The 21,581-nt window shown below is 39.5% G+C and overlaps 1 protein-coding gene across 4 annotated transcripts; it reads right to left on the bottom strand.

Annotated features, from left to right (window-relative positions):
* On the bottom strand, positions 1 to 20,567 carry LOC146422628 (C-type lectin domain family 6 member A-like). Of its 4 annotated transcripts, XM_085045991.1 has the most exons (9): positions 20,516 to 20,567; positions 17,561 to 17,642; positions 15,836 to 15,889; positions 12,362 to 12,445; positions 8,350 to 8,538; positions 7,053 to 7,115; positions 4,550 to 4,618; positions 2,476 to 2,645; positions 4 to 129 (listed from the first exon to the last, which is right to left on the bottom strand). In XM_085045991.1, the coding sequence occupies exons 2-9, from the start codon at positions 17,628 to 17,630 to the stop codon at positions 19 to 21; spliced, it is 810 nt and encodes a 269-aa protein (XP_084902117.1). In that variant the 5' UTR covers positions 17,631 to 17,642; positions 20,516 to 20,567; the 3' UTR covers positions 4 to 18. The 4 variants fall into 4 exon arrangements, with proteins under 4 accessions (XP_084902119.1, XP_084902118.1, XP_084902117.1 ...); XM_085045992.1 differs by lacking the exon at positions 20,516 to 20,567 and having other exon boundaries at positions 3 to 129; positions 8,350 to 8,520; positions 17,561 to 17,728; XM_085045990.1 differs by lacking the exon at positions 20,516 to 20,567 and having other exon boundaries at positions 17,561 to 17,727.
* Between the last annotated feature and the right edge of the window lie 1,014 nt (positions 20,568 to 21,581).

Genomic DNA, 21,581 nt, shown 5'->3' with positions numbered 1-21,581 from the left:
TTGGGGTTTTTTGGGGTTTTACCGGAATTTGGGGTTCCCGCTGACCCAAACCCATTTCCCCTCCTGCTGCTGGTCGCTGACCCCGATCCAGTAGGATTGGCTGCGGTTCAGGTTCTGCAGCAGGAAATCCTACAAGAGAAACCCCAAAATACTGTTTGGGATTTGGGATTTGGGATTTGGAGTTTGGGGTTTGGGGATTTTGAGATTTTGGGATTTGGGATTTGGTGTTTTTGGGGTTTGGGGATTTTGGGATTTGGGGATTTTAGGTTTTGGCATTTTGGGGGTTTGGGGATTTTGGGGTTTGCAGTTTGGGGTTTTGGGGAGTTTGGAGATTTTGGGGATTTGGGGTGTTTGGGGAGTTTGGGGATTTTGGGATTTGGGGAGTTTGGGGTTTGGGATTTGGGATTTTTGGGGTTTGGGGATTTAGGGGATTGGAAGGAGTTTGGGTTTGGGATTTAGGGATTTGGGATTTGGGGTTTGGGTTGGATTTGGGGATTTTGGGATTTTGGGATTTGGGGATTTTGGGGTTTTGGGATTTTGGGAATTTGGGGGTTTTGGGATTTTGGGGTTTTGGGATTTGGGGATTTTGGGGATTTGGGGATTTGGGCATTTTGGGGTTTTTGGGGTTTGGGGTTTGGGGATTTGGGGTTTGGTGTTTTTGGGATTTGGGGATTTTGGGAGTTTGGGGATTTTGGGTTTGGGGTTTGGGATTTGGGGATTTTGGGGTTTGGGATTTGGGGGTTTGGGGTTTTGGGATTTGGGGAGTTTGGGATTTGAGAGTTTGGGATTTGGGGGTTTTGGGAGTTTGGGATTTGGGGGTTTTGGGATTTCGGGGTTTTGGGATTTGGGGATTTAGGGAATTTGGGGATTTGGGGAGTTTGGGGATTTGGTGGTTTGGGGTTTGGGGATTTTGGGATTTGGGGGGTTTGGGATTTTGGGGTTTTGGGGATTTTGGGATTTGGGGAGTTTGCAGTTTGGGATTTTGGGGTTTGGGGAGTTTGGGGATTTGGGATTTTGGGCATTTGGGATTTGGGGATTTTGGGGTTTGGGCTTTGGGGATTTGGGATTTGGGGATTTTGGGTTTGGGATTTGGGGTTTTGGGGATTTGGGGTTTGGGAGTTTAGGGATTGGGGTTTGGGATTTGGGAGGTTTGGGGATTGGGGATTTTGGGATTTTGGGGATTTTGGGGTTTGGGGATTTTGGGGTTTGGGGTTTGAGGAGTTTGGGATTTGGGGGGTTTGGGGATTAGGGGATTTGGGGTTTGGGGATTTTGGGGTTGGGGATTTGGAGTTTGGGGTTTGGGGAGTTTGGGGATTTTAGGATTTGGGGTTTGGGGATTTGAGGAGTTTGGGATTTGGGGGTTTGGGGATTTGGGGTCTTTGGGGTTTGGGATTTAGGATTTGGGGAGTTTGGGGATTTCAGGATTTGGGATTTTGGGATTTCAGGATTTTTGGGCTTCGGAATTTTTGGGATTTTGGGGATTTCAGGCGTTGGGATTTTTGGGATTTCAGGATTTTTGGGATCTGGGATTTGGGATTTAGGATTTTTGGGGTTTTCCTCTCACTTACCACCAGCTCTGCCTGAGCTCGAGTTTTGAGAATTTTGGGGATATTTTGTGATTTGGGATTTTTGGGATTTTGCGATTTTTGCGATTTGGGGTTTTGCGATTTTTGGACTTTCAGGATTTTTGGGCTTTGAGATTTTTTGGATTTTGGGGATTTCAGGCTTTGGGATTTTTAGGATTTCAGGATTTTTGGGCTTTGGGATTTCTGGGACTTCAGGATTTTTGGAATTTGGGATTTCAGGGATTTTGGGATTTTTGGGATTTGGGATTTTTGGGATTTGGGATTTTTGGGATTTGGGATTTTTGGGCTTTTGGGGATTTCTGGCTTTGGGATTTTTGGGATTTCAGGATTTTTGGGCTTTGGGATTTTTGGGATTTGGGCTTTGGGGTTTTGGGATTTTTGGGCTTTGGGATTTCTGGGGACATTTTAGGATCCCAAACCTGCTCCTCCTCGCTCTCGATCACCACCAGCTCTGCCCCGAGCTCTGCAGGCAGTGCTGAGCTTTGGGATAGTTTGGGATTTTTGGGATTTTGGGATTTGGGATTTTTGGGATTTTTGGGATTTTGGGGATTTCAGGCTTTGGGATTTTTGGGCTTTGGGATTTTTGGGCTTTGGGATTTTTGGGCTTTTGGGGATTTCAGGCTTTGTGATTTTTGGAATTTCAGGATTTTTGGGATTTCAGGATTTTTGGGCTTTCAGGCTTTGGGATTTTTGGGATTTTTGCGATTTGGGATTTTTGGGATTTGGGATTTGGGATTTTTGCGATTTCAGGCTTTGGGATTTCAGGATTTTTGCGATTTGGGGTTTTGGGGATTTCAGGATTTTTGGGCTTTGGGATTTTTGGGATTTTGGGGATTTCAAGCTTTGGGATTTTTGGGGTTTCAGGATTTTTGGGATTTGGGATCCTCACCTGCTCCTCCTCGCTCTCGATGACCACCAGCTCAGCCCCGAGCTCCCTGCAGGCATTCCTGGCCTCACTCCAGCCCAGCCCCAGCTGGGAAATCCCAAAGCAGCTTCTCCCGTGGGATTTCCAGCCGGAAGGACAATTCCGGGAATTCCCGACGGAACGGCACAGCAGCTCTGCGGGGAAACGTGGGAAAATCATGGGAAATATCCCGGAAAAATCCCGGAAAAATCATGGGAAAATCCCGGGAAAATCATGGGAAATAGCTGGAAATAGTGGGAAAATAAATCATGGGAAATATCCTGGAAAAATCCCGGAAAAATCCTGGAAAAATCCCAGAAAAATCATGGGAAGTAGAGGAAAAATCATGGAAAATCATGGGAAATATCCCGGGAAAATCCTGGAAAAATCATGGGAAATATCATGGAAAAATCCCGGAAAAATCATGGGAAAATCCCAGAAAAAATCATGGAAAATACCAGGAAATATCCCAGAAAAATCATGGGAAATAGCTGGAAATAGTGGGAAAATAAATCATGGGAAATATCCTGGAAAAATCCCAGAAAATATGCTGGAAAAATCCCAGAAAAATAATGGGAAAGTCCCAGAAAAATCATGGGAAAATCCTGGAAAAATCATGGAAAATCATGGCAAATATCGTGGAAAAATCCCAGAAAAATCATGGGAAAATTCCAGAAAAAATCATGGAAAAATCCCAGAAAAATCATGGGAAGTAGAGGGAAAAATCATGGGAAAATCATGGGAAATATCCCGGGAAAATCCCGGAAAAATCATGGGAAAATCCCAGAAAAATCATGGGAAAATCCTGGAAAAATCATGGGAAATACCAGGAAATATCCCAGAAAAATAATGGGAAATAGCTGGAAATAGTGGGAAAATAAATCATGGGAAATATCCTGGAAAAATCCCGGAAAAATCCTGGAAAAATCCCAGAAAAATCATGGGAAAGTCCCAGAAAAATCATGGAAAAAGCCTGGAAAAATCATGGGAAAATCATGGGAAATATCCTGGAAAAATCCCGGAAAAATCATGGAAAAATCCCAGAAAAATCATGGGAAAATCCCAGAAAAATCATGGGAAAATCCTGGAAAAATCATGGGAAATACCAGGAAATATCCCAGAAAAATAATGGGAAATAGTGGGAAAATCATGGGAAATATCCTGGAAAAATCCCAGAAAAATCATGGGAAAATTCCAGAAAAATAATGGAAAAATCCCAGAAAAATCATGGGAAGTAGAGGAAAAATCATGGGAGATCATGGGAAATATCCTGGAAAAATCCCGGGAAAATCATGGGAAAATTCCAGAAAAATCATGGGAAGTAGAGGGAAAAATCATGGAAAATCATGGCAAATATCCCGGAAAAATCCTGGAAAAATCCTGGAAAAATCATGGGAAAATCATGGGAAATATCCTGGAAAAATCCCGGAAAAACCCTGGAAAAGTCCCAGAAAAATCATGGGAAAATTCCAGAAAAATCATGGGAGAATCCCAGAAAAATCATGGGAAGTAGAGGAAAAAATCATGGAAAATCATGGGAAATATCCCGGAAAAATCCCGGGAAAATAATGGGAAAATTCCAGAAAAATCATGGAAAAATCCCAGAAAAATCATGGAAAATCCTGGGAAATCCTGGGAAATACCAGGAAAATACCAGACAATCCAGGGAAATCCTAGGAAAAATCCCGGAAAAATCCTGGAAAATACAGGAAAATCCTAGAAAAATATAGGAAAATCCCAGGAAAATCCCGGAAAACACCAGGAAAATCCCGGGAAATCAGGGGGAAATTGGGAGAAATCCCAGGGAAAAGATGGGAATCTTTGGCAATTATTGGGAATTTCGGGAATTTTGGGGAATTTTTGGGAATTTTGGGGACTCACCGCTGATCTCCTGCAGCTCCTGCTGGAACTTTTATGGAATTTTGGGGTGTTTTGGGTGGAATTCTGGGGGATTTTTGGGGTGGAATCTTCGGGAATCTTTGGGAATTTCTGGGAATTTCTGGGAATTTTGGGAATTTTGGGGAATTTTGGGGAATTTTGGGGAATTTTGGGGACTCACCGCTGATCTCCTGCAGCTCCTGCTGGTGCTGTTGGAGCACAAAGTGCAGCTGAGTCTGGGAGAGCTGGGCTGGGAGGAGAAACCAGTATGGACCAGTTAGAGACCAGTATGGACCAGTATAAACCAGTATAAACCAGTATAAACCAGTATAAACCAGTATGGACCAGTATGGATTGATAGAAACCAGTATGGACCAGTATGGACCAGTATGGACCAGTATAAACCAGTATGGACCAGTATAAACCAGTATGGACCAGTACGGACCAGTATAAACCAGTATGGACCAGTATGGACTGATATAAACCAGTATGGACCAGTATAGACCAGTATGAACCAGTATGGACCAGTATAGACCAGTATGGACCAGTATAGACCAGTATGGACCAGTATGGGCCAGTTAGAGACCAGTAAGGACCAGTATGGACCGATATAAACCAGTATGAACCAGTATAAACCAGTATGAACCAGTATAAACCAGTATGGACCAGTATGGACCAATATGGACCAGTATGGACTGATATAAACCAGTATAAACCAGTGTGGACCAGTTAGAGACCAGTATGAACCAGAATGGACCAGCATAGACTGATATAAACCAGTATAGACCAGTACAGACCACTATAAACCAATATGGACCAGTAAAAACCAGTTAGAGACCAGTGTAAACCAGTTTGGACCAGTATGGACCAGTAGGGACCAGTATGGACCAGTATGGACCAGTTAGAGACCAGTATGGACCAATATAGACCAATACAAACCAGTATAAACCAGTATAGACCAGTATGGACCAGTATAAACCAGTACGGACCAGTATGACCAGTATGGATTGATACAAACCAATATGTACCCGTATGGACCAGTTAAACCAGTATAAACCAGTATGGACCAGTATGGACCAGTTAGAGACCAGTACAGACCAGTATGGACCAGTATAAACCAGTATGGACCAGTATAAACCAGTACGGACCAGTATGGACCAGTATGGACTGATATAAAGCAGTATGGACCAGTACAAACCAGTATAAACCAGTATAGACCAGTATGGACCAGTATAGACCAGTATGGACCAGTATGGATTGATACAAACCAATATGTACCAGTATGGACCAGTATGGACCAGTATGGACTAGTATAAACCAGTTTGGACCAGTATGGACTAGTATAAACCAGTTTGGACCAGTATGGAATAGTATAAACCAGTATGGACCAGTATGGACCAGTATAGACCAGTATGGACTGATATAAAGCAGTATGGACCAGTGTGGACCAGTATGGACCAGTTAAACCAGTATAGACCAGTATGGACCAGTACAGACTAGTATGGACCAGTATGGAGTGATAGAAACCAGTATGGACCAGTTAAACCACTATGGACCAGTACAGCCAGTGCTCCCAGTCCATCCCAGTCCCTCCCAGTTCATCCCAGTCCATCCCAGTCCCTCCCAGTCCCTCCCAGTTCAATCCCAGTTCATCCCAGTTCAATCCCAGTTCATCCCAGTTCATCCCAGTCCATCCCAGTTCATCCCAGTCCATCCCAGTCCATCCCAGTTCATCCCCAACCATTTTTTCCATTTTTTTTCCATTTTTTTCCCATTTTTTTCCATTTTTTCCCCAGAATTTTCCCAGGATTTTTCCAGATTTTTTTTCCAGATTTTTTTTTCCAGAATTTTTCCCTTTTTTCCCAGTTTTTTCCCAGTTTTTTCCCAGTTTTTTTTTTCCATTTTTTCCCCCCAGTTTTTTTTCTAGGTGTTTTTGTTCCCCCAATTTTTTCCAGACTGTTCCAAAATTTTTCCATTTTTTTCCAAAATTTTTCCATTTTTTCCAAGATTTTTCCATTTTTTTTCCCCAAAATTTTTCCCTTTTTTTCCCAGGATTTTTCCCTTTTTTCCCCATATTTTTCCTTTTTTTTTCCAGATTTTTTCAATCTTCCCAAGAGTTTCCCATTTTATCCCAGAATTTTTCCATTTTTTTCCAATATTTTCCCAGTTTTTTCCAAAATTTTTCCATTTTTTTCCCAAGATTTTTCTATTTTTCCCTTTTTTCCATTTTCCCCCAAGACTTTTCCATTTTTTTCCACATTTTTTCCCAATATTTTTCCATTTTTTCCAGGATTTTCCAATTTTTCCCAAGATTTTTCCTTTTTCCCCTAAATTTTTCCATTTTTTTCCAAAATCTTCTCATTTTTTCCAAGATTTTCCCCTTTTTTCCCCTGAAATTTTTCCATTTTTCCAAGATTTTTCCTTTTTCCCCCAAATTTTTCCATTTTTTTCCCTAATTTTTCCATTTTTTTCCCCAAGATTTTTTCAATTTTTCCCAAAATTTTCCCATTTTTCCACAAATTTTTCTATTTTTCCCAAAAATCCATCAGGAATTCTGGGAAAAACCAGGAAAAAAAGGAGCAAAACCTTAAAAAAATCCATTTTTTCCCCAATTTTCCACCAAAACCCAAACCAGGAAAAGTGGAAATTCCCAAAAAAATTGGGAATTTTGATCCCAAACTCACCAGAATCCCAAATTCCCGACAGGTTGGATTTCAGGAATTCCAATTCCGACAGAATTGCTCTTTCTGCAGGAAAAAATGGGAAAAATCCCAAAAATTCCCATTTTTGGATGGAATTAAATCCCAAAATTCCCATTTTTTATTGGGAATTAAACCCAAAATTCCCATTTTTATCTGAAATTCACCCCAAATTCCCATTTTTCAATGAAATTATTCCCAAAATTCCCATTTAAAACAGGAAAAAAATCCCAAAATTCCCAATTAAAACTGGAATTAAATCCCCAAATTCCCTTTAAAAGGTGAATTAAATCCCAAAATTCCCATTTTTCAATGGAATTATTCCCAAAATTCCCATTTTTTATTTGGAATTAAATCCCAAATTCCCATTTTTCAATGAAATTAACCCCAAAATTCCCATTGTTTTTCCCAAAATTCCCAAATTTCCCATGATTTTTTCCCCCAAAATTCCCATTATTTTTCCTGCAATTCCCAAAATTCCCATTTTTCCCCCAAAATTCCCATTTTTTCCCTAAAATTCCCAAAATTCAATGAAATTAACCCCAAAATCCCCAAATTTCCCATTATTTTCCCCCAAAATCCCATTTTTCAATGAAATTCACCCCAAAATTCCCATTATTTTTGTCCCAGAATTCCCAAAATCCCCATTTTTCCCCCCAAAATTCCCATTATTTTTTCGATGAAATTAACCCCAAAATTCCCATTTTTCCCCCCAAAATTCCCATTATTTTTTCGATGAAATTAACCCCAAAATTCCCATTTTTTCCCCCAAAATTCCCATTTTTTTCCCTGGAATTCCCAAAATCCCCATTTTTAAATGAAATTCACCCCAAAATTCCCAATTTTTAGACAGAAAATTCCCATTTTTCGATGAAATTAACCCCAAAATTCCCATTATTTTTCCCAGAATTCCCAAAATCCCCATTTCCCCCCCCAAATTCCCATTATTTTTTAAGTGAAATTAACCCCAAAATCCCCATTTTTTCAATGAAATTAACCCCAAAATTCCCATTTTTTCCCCCAAAATTCCCATTTTTCAATTAAATTAACCCAAAAATCCCAATTTTTTAATGAAATTCACCCCAAAATTCAATGAAATTAACCCCAAAATTCCCATTTTTCAATGAAATTCACCCCAAAATTCCCATTATTTCCCCCAAAATCCCCATTTTTCAATGAAATTAACCCCAAAATCACCATTATTTTTCCCAAAATCCCCATTTTTTCCTCCAAAATTCCCAAATTTTCCCAAATTTCCCCCAAAATTCCCCAATTTCCTCACCTCTCTCCCTGGCCAGCCCCAGCAGAACTCCCCAAGCCAAGGAGCTCAAAATCCCCAAAAATCCCAAAAATCCCAAAATGCCCAAAAGCCAATTCCGGCAGCGATTTGGGGCAAATTCCTGGGATTTGGGGATGGAAACTTCCGGAAGGTTCTGCGAGGAGCTGGGAGGTCCTGCCAGGAGATAAACACCTGAAAAATGGGAAAAATGGGAAAAATGGGAAAAAATGGGAATTTTGGGGAAAATAATGGGAATTTTGGAGTTAATTTCATTTAAAAAATGGGAATTTTGGGGTTAATTTCATTAAAAAACGGGAAATTTCTGTCTAAAAATGGGAATTTTGGGGTGAATTTCTTGGGAAAATGGGAGTTTTGGGGTTAATTTCAATAAAAAATGGGGATTTTGGGAATTTTGGGGGGAAAATAATGGGAATTTTGGGGTTAATTTCATTGAAAAATGAGAATTTTGGGAAAAATAATGGGAATTTTGGGGTGAATTTCATTGAATTTTGGGGTGAATTTCATTAAAAAATGGAGATTTTGGGGAAAAATAATGGGAAATTTGGGAATTTTGGGGGGGAAAATGGGGATTTTGGGAATTTTGGGGAAAAAAGGGATTTTGAGAGGGAAAAAATGGGAATTTTGGGGGGGAAAAATAAGGGGGATTTTGGGAATTTTGGGGGAAAAATGGGAAAAATGGGAATTTTGGGGAAAAAATGGGAATTTTGGGAATTCCAAGGAAAAAAATGGGAATTTTTGGGGAAAAAAAGGGAATTTTGGGGTTAATTTCATTGAAAAATGGGAATTTTGGGAGGAAAATAATGGGAATTTGGGGAATTTTGGAGGAAAATAATGGGAATTTTGGGGTTAATTTCATTGAATTTTGGTGTTAATTTCATTAAAAATGGGGATTTTGGGAATTTTGGGGGAAATGGGGATTTTGGAATTTGGGGAAAAAAGGATTTTGAAGGGGAAAAAATGGGAATTTTGGGGGGGAAAAATAAGGGGGATTTTGGGAATTTTGGGGGAAAAAATGGGAATTTTGGGAATTCCAAGGAAAAAAATGGGAATTTTTGGGGAAAAAAAGGGAATTTTGGGGTTAATTTCATTAAAAAATGGGAATTTTGGGGTTAATTTCATTGAAAAATGGGAATTTTGGGGAAAAATAATGGGAATTTTGGGAATTTTGGAGGAAAATAATGGGAATTTTGGTGTTAATTTCATTAAAAATGGGAATTTTTGGGGTGAATTTCATTGAAAAAAGGGAGATTTTGGGGAAAAATAATGGAAATTTGGGAATTTTGGGGTTAAAATGGGAATTTTGGGAATTTTGGGAAAAAAATGGGAATTTTGGGAAAAAACGGGAATTTTGGGAAAAAATGGGAATTTTGGGGAAATTTGGGGGAAAAATTGGGAAATTTTTAGGGAAAAATGGGAAATTTTGGGGGAAATTTGGGAATTTTGGGAGGAAATTTGAAAAATGGGAATTTTTGGGGAAAAAAGGAATTTTTAAGGGAAAAATGTGGATTTTTAGGGAAAAATGGGGATTTTTTTGGGAGAAAAATGGGAATTTTTGGGGAGTGAATTTTGGGGAAAAATGGGATTTTAAAAATGGGAATTTTGGGGGAAAATAATGGGAATTTTGGGATTAATTTCATTTTAAAAATGGGGATTTTGGGGTTAATTTCATCAAAAAATGGGAAATTTCTGTCTAAAAATGGGAATTTTGGGGTGAATTTCATGGAATGATGGGAATTTTGGGGTTAATTTCTTGGGAAAATGGGAATTTTGGGGTTAATTTCAATAAAAAATGGGGATTTTGGGAATTTTGGGGAAAATAATGGGAATTTTGGGAAAAACAATGGGGATTTTGGGGTTAATTTCATCAAAAAATGGGAATTTTGGGAGAAAAATAATGGGAAATTTGGAAATTTTGGGGGAAAAATAATGGAAATTTTGGGGTTAATTTCATTGAAAAATGGGAATTTTGGGGGAAAAATAATGGGAATTTTGGGGTTAATTTCATCCAAAAAAGGGAATTTTGGGGTAAATTTCATCGAAAAATGGGAATTTGGGAATTCTGGGAAAAATAATGGGAATTTTGGGGTTAATTTCATCTGGGATTTTGGGAATTATTTTTTGGGATTTTTGGGAATTATTTTTGGGAATTTCTCACCTTTCCCAGGATTCTCAGGGTGACTTTGATCCAATCCAGAATTTTTGGGATTTTTGAGATTTTTTGGAATTTTTTTTTTGATTTTGGGGTTTTTGGGGGATTTTTGGGAATTCTTTTTGGGAATTTTTGGGAATTATTTTGGGGATTTTTTGGAATTATTTTGAGGATTTTTGGGAATTATTTTGGGGATTTTTGGGAATTATTTTTGGGAATTTTTGGGGATTATTTTTGGGATTTATTTTTGGGAATTATTTTTTGGGAATTATTTTTGGGAATTCTTTTTGGGAATTTTGGGAATTTCTCACCTTTCCCAGGAGGCTCAGGGTGACTTTGATCCAACCCAGAATTTTGGGGATTTTTGGGATTTTTTGGCATTTTGGGAATTATTTTTGGATTTTGTGGAATTTTTGGGAATTATTTTCGAATTTTTGGGAATTATTTTGGGGATTTTGGGATTCTTTGGGATTTTGGGAATTCTTTGGGATTTTTTGGGGAATTATTTTTTGGGAATTATTTTTTGGGAATTATTTTTGGGAATTATTTTTAGGATTTTGGGGATTTTTGGGAATTTTTTGGGGGATTTTGGGAATTCTGACCTTTCCCAGGATTCTCAGGGTGACTTTGATCCAACCCAGAATTTTCGGGATTTTTGGGATTTTTTGGCATTTTGGGAATTATTTTTGGAATTTTTGGGAATTATTTTTGGATTTTTTTTGGAATTTTTTTGGGAATTATTTTCGAATTTTTTGGGAATTATTTTCGGATTTTTTGGGAATTATTTTGGGGATTTTTGGGAATTCTTTTGGAGATTTTTGGAAATTCTTTTTGGGATTTTGTTTTGGGAATTATTTTTTGGGAATTATTTTTTGGGAATTCTTTTGGGGATTTTTGGGAATTATTTTGGGAATTATTTTTTGGGAATTTTGGGAATTCTGACCTTTTCCAGGATTCTCAGAGTGACTTTGATCCAACCCAGAATTTTGGGGATTTTTGGGATTTTTTGGCATTTTGGGAATTATTTTTGGAATTTTTGGGAATTATTTTTGGATTTTTTTGGAATTTTTTTGGGAATTATTTTCGAATTTTTTGGGAATTTTTTTTGGGATTTTTAGGAATTTTTTTTGGAAATTTTTTTTGGGAATTATTTTTTGGGAATTATTTTTTGGGATTTATTTTTGGAATTTTTTGGGAATTATTTTTGGGATTTTGGGGTTTTTTGGGATTTTTGAATTATTTTGGGATTTTGGGAATTATTTTTTGGGGTTTTTTGGGAATTATCTTTAGGATTTTTTGGGAATTATTTTTTGGGAATTTTGGGAATTATTTTTTGGGAATTTTGGGAATTATTTTTGGGAATTTTGGGAATTTTTTGGGGGGATTTTTGGGAATTCTGACCTTTGGCAGGATTTCAGGTGACTGTCCAATCTGATTTTGGGTTTTGATTTTTTTTTGGGAATTAATCTGACCTTGCAGGATTCTCAGGTGACTCGCTCCAAATCTGGGGTTTTGGGAATTTTTTGGGATTTATTTTTTGGGAATTTTGGGAATTCTGACCTTTGCCAGGATTCTCAGGGTGGCTCTGCTCCAAATCTGGGATTTTGGGGATTATTTTTTGAGTTTTTGGGAATTATTTTTGCTATTTTTGGGAATTATTTTTGGGGATTTTGGGAATTTTTTGGGAATTATTTTTTGGGGTTTTTTGGGAATTTTTTGGGATTTATTTTTTGGGAATTTTGGGAATTCTGACCTTTGGCAGGATTCTCAGGGTGACTCTGCTCCAAATCTGGGATTTTGGGAATTTTTTGGGATTTATTTTTTGGGAATTTTGGGAATTCTGACCTTTGGCAGGATTCTCAGGGTGACTCTGCTCCGGCAGTGACACAGAAATGTCATCGTAGTCGTCATCGAAACTGCCTGGGGAGCCTGAAGGGGGGAAAATGGGAAATTTGGGGAAAAAATGGGAAAAAATGGGGAAAAAATGGGGAAAAAATGGGGAAAAAATGGGGAAATTTGGGGAAAAAATGGGGAAAATAATTGGGAAAAATGGGAAAAATAATCGGGAAAAATGGGGGAAAATGAGAAAAAAAATGGGGAAAATATGGGGAAAAATGCGGAAAATAATTGGGGGAAAAATTGAGAAAATAAAGAGGGAAAAACAGGAAAAATGGGAGAAAAAATGGGGAAAATAATTGGGAAAAAATGGGGAAATAATTGGGAAAAATAGGGAAAATGGGAAAAATAATCAGGGAAAAATGGGGAAAATGGGGAAAATGGGAAAAAATGGGGAATAATTGGAAAAATAATCAAAAAAAAAGGGAAAAGGGGAAAAAATTGGGAAAATGGGGAAAAAAGGGGGAAAAAATGGGAAATGGGGGAAAAATGGGAAAAAAAAAATGGGGAAAAATGGGAAAAAAATGGGAAAAAATGGGGAAATTATGGGGAAAATGGGAAAATTTGGGGAAAATAATGGGGAAATAGTGGGGAAAATAATTGGGGAAAAAATGGGGAAAATGAGGAAAATAATGGGGAAAAATTGAGAAAATAAAGGGGGAAAAACAGGAAAAATGGGGGAAAAAATGGGGAAAATAATTGGGAAAAAATGGGGAAATAATTGGGAAAAATAATCAGGGAAAAGGGGAAATGGGAAAAATGGGAAAGAAAGAGAAAAGGGGAAAAAAGAAAAGGGGAAAATGGGAAAAAAATGGAAAAAAAAAGGGGAAAAATGGAAAATGGAAAAAATGGGGAAAATGGGGAATAATTGGAAAAATAATCGGGAAAATGGGGAAAATAATTGGGAAAATGGGGAAAATCAAGGGGGAAAAAATGGGAAAATTAGGGGGAAAAATGGGGAAAATGGGGAAAGAAAAGGCGGAAAAACAGGAAAAATGGGAAAAAAGGAGAAAAATCGGGAAAATAATTGGGGAAATTATGGGGAAAATGGGGAAAATTGGGGGAAAATAATGGGGAAATAGTGGGGAAAATAATTGGGGAAAAATGGGGAAAATGAGCAAAATAATGGGGAAAAATTGAGAAAATAAAGGGGGAAAAACAGGAAAAATGGGGGAAAAGATGGGGAAAATAATTGGGAAATAATTGGGAAAATGGGAAAAATAATCAGGGAAAATGGGGGAAATGGGAAAAATGGGAAAAATGGGGAAAAATGGGGAAAAATGGGGAAAATGGGAAAAATGGAAAAAATGGGGAAAACTGGGGAAAATAATTGGGAAAAATAGGGAAAATGGGAAAAATAATTGGGGAAAAATAATTGGGGAAAATGGGAAAAATGGGGAAAAAGGGGGAAAATGGGGAAAATAATTGGGAAAAAAAGGGGAAATAATTGGGGGAAATAATGGGGGAAATGGAGAATAACTGGGAAAATTATGGGGAAAAAATGGTGAAAAATGGGAAAAATGGGAAAATAGGGAAATGGGAAAAATGGGAAAAAATGGGAAAACGAGGAAAATAAGAAAAATGGGGGAAAATGGGGAAATAATTGGGAAAAAATGGGGAAAATGGGGAAAATGGGAAACTAATGGGAAAATAATGGGAAAAATAATAGGGAAAAATGGGGAAAAATAATGGGGAAAAAATAGGGGAAAATGGGAAAAATGGAGAAAAATGGGAAAAAATGGGGAAAAATAATTGAGAGAAATGGGGAAAATGGGGAAATAATGGGAAAAATTGGGAAAATGGGACAAATAATGGGAAAAATGGTCAGGAAAAAATATGGGGAAAAATGGGGAAAATAATGGGGAAAATGGGAAATATAAAGGTGGAAAAACAGGAAAAATGGGAAAATTATGGGGAAAAAATGGGAAAAAATGGGAAAAAATGGGAAAAAATGGGAAAAAATGGGAAAAATGGGGAAAATGGGGAAAAATGGGAAATATAAAGGCGGAAAAACAGGAAAAATGGGAACATTATGGGGAAAAATGAGAAAAATGGGAAAAATGGGGAAAGAAAAGGGGGAAAATCAGGAAAAAGGGGGAAATTATGGGGAAAATTATGGAGAAAAATGGGAAAAATGGGGAAAAAATGGGAAAAATAATTGGGAAAATGGGGAAAAATGGGAAAATTAGGGGGAAAAATGGGGGAAATAATTGGGGGAAAATGGGAAAATGGGGAAATTGGGGAAAGTGGAGAAAAATGGGAAAAATTGGAAAAATGGGGAAAACTGGGGAAAATAATTGGGGAAAAATGGGGGAAAATGAGAAAAAAGGGGAAAATAAGGGGGAAAAACAGGAAAAATGGGGGAAAAATGAAAACAATGGGGAAAAAATTGGGAGAAAATGGAAAAAATGGGAAAATGGGAAAAAATGGGAAAAATGGGGAAAAAGGGGGAAAAAATGGGAAAAATGGGAAAAATGGGGAAAGAAAAGGCAGAAAAAGAGGAAAAATGGGAAAATTATGGGGAAAATGGGGAAAAAATGGGGAAATGGGGAAAAATAATTGGGAAAAGGGGGAAAATCAAGGGGGAAAAACGGGGAAAAATGGGAAAATTAGGGGGAAAAATGGGGAAAAATTGGGGAAATGGGGGAAAATCAGGAAAAAATGGGAAAATAATGGGGAAAATGAGAAAAAAAGGGGAAAATAAGGGGGAAAACAGGAAAAATGGAGAAAAAATGGAAAAAAATGGGAAAAAAATTGGGGAAAAATGGGGAGAAATGGGAAAATAACAGGAAAAAATGGGGAAAATAGGGGAAAATCAGGAAAAAAGGAAAAATAATGGAGAAAAATGGGGAAAAAAGGGGAAAAATGGGGAAAAATGGGGAAAATAATTGGGGAAAATGGGGAAAATCAAGGGGGAAAAACAGGGAAAAATGGGAAAATTATGGGGAAAAATGGGGGAAGCAGAAAAATGGGGAAATAATGGGGGAAAACCCAGAGGAAATGGGAAAATTATGGGGAAAAATGGGAAAAAATGGGGGAAATAAAAGGGGAAAAATGGGGAAAATTGGGAAAAATGGGGAAAATCAGGAAAAAAGGGAAAATAATGGGGGAAAAGGTGGAAAACCAGGGAAAAATAGGGGAAATAAAGGGGGAAAAATAGGAAAAATGGGGGGAAAATGGGAAAATGGGGGAAAAACAGGGAAAAAAATGGGAAAATAATGGGGAAGAAACAGGAAAAATAATGGGGAAATGGGGGAAAATCAGGAAAAAATGGGAAAAAATGGAGGAAAATAGGGGAAAAAGGGAAAATAATGGGGGAAAAAGTAGGAAAATGGGGAAAAAAAAGAGGATTTGGGGTGGATTGGGAATGCTGATGGTTGGGAAAATCTGCTGGGAAATGGGAAAAAGGAGATTTTTTTTTACCTGGTCTGAGGTCAGCAGCAGCTGGAGAAACCTTCCCTGCCATGGAGTAAAGGCCTGGAAAAATGGGAAAATGGGAAAAATGGGGAAATAATGGGAAAAATATGGGGAAAATAATCAGGAAAATGGGGAAAAATGGGAAAATAATGGGGAAAATGGGAAATTATGAGAAAATTATGGGGAAAATAATGGGGAAAAATATGGGGAAAAATGGGGAAAAGTGGGAAAAGTGAGGAAAAAAATGGGAAAAAAATGGGAAAAGGAGGGAATAAGCAGGAAAAAATGGGAAAAGTGGGAAAAAAAGTGGGAAAACCCAGGAAAAAAATGGGGAAAAGTGGGGAAAAGCTGGGAAAAGTGGGGGAACCTGGGAAAAAGTGGGAAAAAATGCAAAAAAGTGGGAAAAATGGGAAAAAGTGGGAAAACTCAGGAAAAAAACAGAAAAAACTGGAAAAAAGTGGGAAAAATGGGGAAAAAGTGGGAAAAAGTGGGAAAAAATGAGAAAAAAGGAAAAAAACCTGGGAAAAAGTGGGAAAAGTGAGAAAAAAAATGGAAAAAGTGGGGAAAAAGTGGGGAAAAAGTGGGGAAAAATGGAAAAAAGTGGGAAAAAACTGGAAAAAAGTGGAAAAGGGGAAAAAAATTGCAAAAAGTGGGAAAAAACTGGAAAAAAGTGGGAGAAACGTGGGAAAAAGCTGGGAAAAAGCAGGAAAAAGAGGGAAAAAAGTGGGGAAAAATGGGAAAAAGTGGAAAAAACCGGAAAAAAGTGGGAAAAATGGGAAAAAATGGCAAAAAGGGGGGAAAAAGTTGGGAATAAGCAGGAAAAAGTGGGGAAAATGGGAAAAAATGGGGAAAAGTGGGAAAAATTGGGAAAAGTGAGAAAAATGGGAAAAAGTGGGAAAAAATGGGGAAAAATGGGAAAAAATGGGGGAAGTGGGAAAAAAGTGGGGAAAAGTTGGGGAAAAAGTTGGGAAAAGTGGGATAAAATGGGGAAAAATGGGAAAAAGTGGGAAAAAGTTGAAAAAAGATGGGGGGAAGTGGGAAAAATGGGAAAAGTGAGAAAAAAATGGGGAAAAGTGGGAAAAAGTGGGAAAATCCAGGAAAAAAGTGGGAAAAAAGTGGGGGAAAATGGGGAAAAGTGGGGAAAAATGAGAACAAAATAGGGAAAAACGGGAAAAAATGGGAAAAAGTGGGAAAAAACCAGAAAAAAGTGGGAAAAAGTCAGGAAAAAAGTGGGGAAAAATGGGAAAAAAAAGGCGAAAAGTGGGGAAAAAGTTGGGAAAAAGCAGGAAAAAGTGGGAAAAAAGTGGGGAAAAATGGGGAAAAGTGGGAAAATGGGAAAAAGAGAGGAAAAAAATGGGAAAAAGTGGGGAAAAATGGGAAAGAAGTGGGAAAAAGTTGGGAATAAGCAGTAAAAAGTGAGAAAAAATGGAAAAAAGTGGGAAAAAAATGGAAAAAAGTGGGAAAAAAATGGAAAAAATGGGAAAAAGTTGGGAAAAAGCAGTAAAAAGTGGGAAAACACTGGAAAAAATTGGGAAAAAACCGGAAAAAAATGGGGAAAAAGTGGGGAAAAAAATGGAAATAGTGGGAAAAAGCTGGGAAAAAGCAGGAAAAAGGGGGAAAAAAAGTGGGAAAAAATGGAAAAAAAAAGGCAAAAAGTGGGGAAGAAGTTGGGAAAAAGCAGGAAAAAGTGGGAAAAAGATAGGAAAAGTGGGAAAAGTGGGAATTCCCTACCGGGCTGCCTGGCCAGGCGCTGGGCAGGAGAAGATCCCAACCAGTTCCCATAAGTGTCCTGCTGAGCCATCGACCCCAAATCCTGGGAAATCCCAAATCCTGGGAATCCCAAATCCTGGGAAATCCCAAATCCTGGGAAATCCCAAATTCCTGATCCCAAATCCCTGGGAAATCCCAAATTCCTGGGAAATCCCAAATTCCTGGGAATCCCAAATCCTGGGAAATCCCAAATTCCTGATCCCAAATCCTGGGAATCCCAAATTCTGGGAAATCCCAAATTTCTGATCCCAAATCCTGGGAAATCCCAAAATCCTGGGAAATCCCAAATTCCTGATCCCAAATCCTGGGAATCCCAAATCCTGGGAAATCCCAAATTTCTGATCCCAAATCCTGGGAAATCCCAAATTGGGGTTGGGAATCCTGAATTCCTGTGGGAAATCCCAAATTCTTGTGAGAATCCCGAATTTCTGATCCCAAATTCCAGTGGGAATTCTAAATTTCTGATCCCAAATTGGTGTTGGGAATCCTAAATTCCTCTGAGAATCCCAAATTCCTGTCAAAATCCCAAATTCCTGTTAAAATCCCAAATTCCTGTGGGAATCCCAAATTCCTGATCCCAAATTCCTGCTGGGAATTCTGAATTTCTGATCCCAAATTCCTGTTAAAATCTCAAATTCCTGGGAAATCCTAAATTCCTGTGAGAATCCCAAACTTCTGATCCCAAATTCCAGTGGGAATTCTGAATTTCTGATCCCAAATTCCTGTTAAAATCCCAAATTGGTGCTGGGAATCCTAAATTCCTGTGAGAATCCCAAATTTCTGATCCCAAATTCCTGCTGGGAATCCTAAATTCCTGCTGGGAATCCCAAATTCATCTCCCTGATCCCAAATTTCTGTTAAAATCCCAAATTCTTGTGAGAATCCCAAATTCCTGATCACAAATTCCAGTGGGAATTCTGAATTTCTGATCCCAAATTGGTGTTGGGAATCCTAAATTCCTGTTAAAATCCAAAATTCCTGTTAAAATCCCAAAATTCCTGTGGGAATCCCAAATTCCTGATCCCAAATTCCTGCTGGGAATCCTAAATTTCTGATCCCAAATTCCTGTTAAAATCCCAAATTTCTGATCCCAAATTCCTGTCAAAATCCCAAATTCTTGCTGGAAATCCCAAATTCATCTCCCTGATCCCAAATTCCTGTTAAAATCCCAAAATTGCTGTGGGAATCCCAAATTCCTGATCCCAAATTCCTGTGGGAAATCCCAAATTGCTGTTGGGAATCCCAAATTCCTGCTGGGAAATCCTAAATTTCTGATCCCAAATTCTTGTGGGAATCTCGAATTCCTGCCAGGAATCCCAAATTCCTGCTGGGAATCCCAAATTCCCCTCTTTCACCCCAAATCCAACCCCAAATTCCTCTGCCCGACCCCAAACTCACCTGCTGACCCCAAAATTCCCTTTTCTGACCCCAAAATTCCCTTTTCTGACCCCAAATCCCAAATCCCTGACTCCAAATTCCTGTTTGGGGATCCCAAATTCACCTCTTTGACCCCAAAGTCACCTCCCCGACCCCAAATCCTCCTTCCTGACCCCAAATCCAACCCCAAAATTCCCTCTTCTGACCCCAAATTCACCTCCCTGACCCCAAACCCCCCAAATCCAACCCCAAATTTCGCCAAATCCGACCCCAAAATTCCCTTTTCTGACCCCAAATTTCCCCAAATCCAACCCAAACTCACCTCCCAACCCCAAATCTTTGGTTTTTCACCCCAAATCTACTCCCACCCCAAATCCAACCCCAAATTCAGTCCCAAATTCCCTTTTCTGACCCCAAAATTCCCTTTTCTGACCCCAAAATCCCCCAATTTCAGCCCCAAATTCCCTTTTCTGACCCCAAATTTCCCCAAATCCAACCCAAACTCACCTCCCAACCCCAAATCTTTCGTTTCTCACCCCAAATCTCCTCCCAGCCCAAATCCAACCCCAAATCCAACCCCAAAATTCCCTTTTCTGACCCCAAATTCCGCCACAAATCCCCCAAATCCAACCCAAATTCACTTTTCTGACCCCAAATCCAACCCCAAATTCCCCAAATCCAACCCCAAACTCACCTCCCGACCCCAAATCTGTCAGATCTCACCCCAAATCTCCTCCCAACCCCAAATCCAACCCCAAATTCCCCAAATCCGACCCCAAATCCAACCCCAAATTCCCTTTTCTGACCCCAAATCCAACCCCAAATTCCCCAAATCCAACCCCAAAATCCCCCAATTTCAGCCCCAAACTCACCTCCTGACCCCAAATTTTTGGTTTTTCACCCCAAATCTCCTCCCAGCCCAAATCCAACCCCAAAATTCCCCAAATCCAAGCCCAAATTCAGCCCCAAATCCAACCCCAAATTCCCCAAAATCCCCCAAATGCACCCCAAACTCACCTCCCGACCCCAAATCTGTCAGATTTCACCCCAAATCCTCCTTCCTGCCCAAATCCAACCCCAAATTCCCTTTTCTGACCCCAAATTCAGCCCCAAATTCACTTTTCTGACCCCAAAATTCCCCAAATCCCCCAAATTCCCCAAAATCCCCCAATTTCAGCCCCAAACTCACCTCCCGACCCCAAATCTTTGGTTTTTCACCCCAAATCTCCTCCCAGCCCCAAATCCAACCCCAAATCCTCCTTCCTGACCCCAAATTCAGCCCCAAATTCCCTTTTCTGACCCCAAGTCCAACCCCAAATTCCCCAAATCCAACCCCAAAATCCCCCAAATGCACCCCAAACTCACCTCCCGACCCCAAATTTTTGGTTTTTCCCCCCAAATCTCCTCCCAACCCAAATCCAACCCCAAATCCCCCAAATCCAACCCCAAATTCACCTCTCTGACCCCAAATCTAACCCCAAATTCCCTTTTCTGACCCCAAATCCAACTCCAAATCCCCCAAATCCACCCCAAACTCACCTCCTGACCCCAAATCTGTCAGATTTCACCCCAAATCTCCTCCCAGCCCCAAATCCAACCCCAAATTCTCCAAATCCACCCTAAAATCCCCCAAGTTCCCCCAAACTCACCTCCCGACCCCAAATCTGTCAGATTTCACCCCAAATCTCCAACCAACCTCAAATCCAACCCAAATTCCCCAAATCCAACCCCAAATCCTCCTTCCTGACCCCAAATTCAGCCCCAAATTCCCCAAATCCAACCCCAAATTCCCCAAAATCCCCCAAATGCACCCCAAACTCACCTCCCGACCCCAAATCTGTGAGATTTCACCCCAAATCCTCCTTCCTGCCCAAATCCAACCCCAAATTCCCTTCTCTGACCCCAAATTCAGCCCCAAATCCCCCAAATTCAGCCCCAAATTCACTTTTCTGACCCCAAATCCAACCCCAAATTCCCCAAATCCAACCCCAAACTCACCTCCCGACCCCAAATCTGTCAGATCTCACCCCAAATCTCCTCCCAACCCCAAATCCAACCCCAAATTCCCCAAATCCAACCCCAAAATTCCCTTTTCTGACCCCAAGTCCAACCCCCAATTCCCCAAATTCACCCCAAAATCCCCCAATTTCAGCCCCCAACTCACCTCCCGACCCCAAATCTTTGGTTTTTCTCCCCAAATCTCCTCCCCCCCAATCCCCTCCCCGGATCTGCTGCTGCAGATTTTGGGTTTCACTTCCTCCTCAGCCCAGAGCAGCAATTTGGGGCCAAAAAGGGAAATTCTCAGGGGGTTTGGGGAAAGTGTGAATTTGTGGGGTGGAACGAGGAAATTTGGGGTGAAATTCTGAGTTTTTGGGGTGAAAATCGGAATTTTTGGGGTGAAAATCGGAATTTTTGGGGTGAAAATCTGAATTTTAGGAGTTAAAATCGTGAATTTTGAGGTTAAATTCTGAAATCTCAGGGTGAAATCCCAAGTTTTGGGTTAAAATCCTGAATTTTTGGGTGAAACTCTGAATTTTTGGGGTGAAATCCTGAATTTTTGGGTTGAAATTCGGAATTTTGGGGTGAAATTCTGGATTTTTGGGGT

This window comes from Lichenostomus cassidix, unplaced genomic scaffold (assembly GCF_008360975.1).
Source record: "Lichenostomus cassidix isolate B80296 unplaced genomic scaffold, HeHo_3.0 HiC_scaffold_39, whole genome shotgun sequence".
Classification (NCBI taxonomy): Eukaryota; Metazoa; Chordata; class Aves; order Passeriformes; family Meliphagidae; genus Lichenostomus; species Lichenostomus cassidix.
The sequence above is the reverse complement of the archived record's forward strand: the minus strand, read 5'-3'. Positions and strand labels throughout refer to the sequence as shown.

Coding starts and splice junctions, on each gene's coding strand:
- LOC146422628 (XM_085045991.1), bottom strand. CDS start 17,630: ATGGCTCAGCAGGACACTTATGGGAACTGGTTGGGATCTTCTCCTGCC. Junction 7,116..8,349: donor GGGGCTGGCCAGGGAGAGAG/GTGAGGAAATTG, acceptor TTTTTCCTGCAG/AAAGAGCAATTCTGTCGGAA. Junction 2,646..4,549: donor GGAGCTGCAGGAGATCAGCG/GTGAGTCCCCAA, acceptor GTTTCCCCGCAG/AGCTGCTGTGCCGTTCCGTC.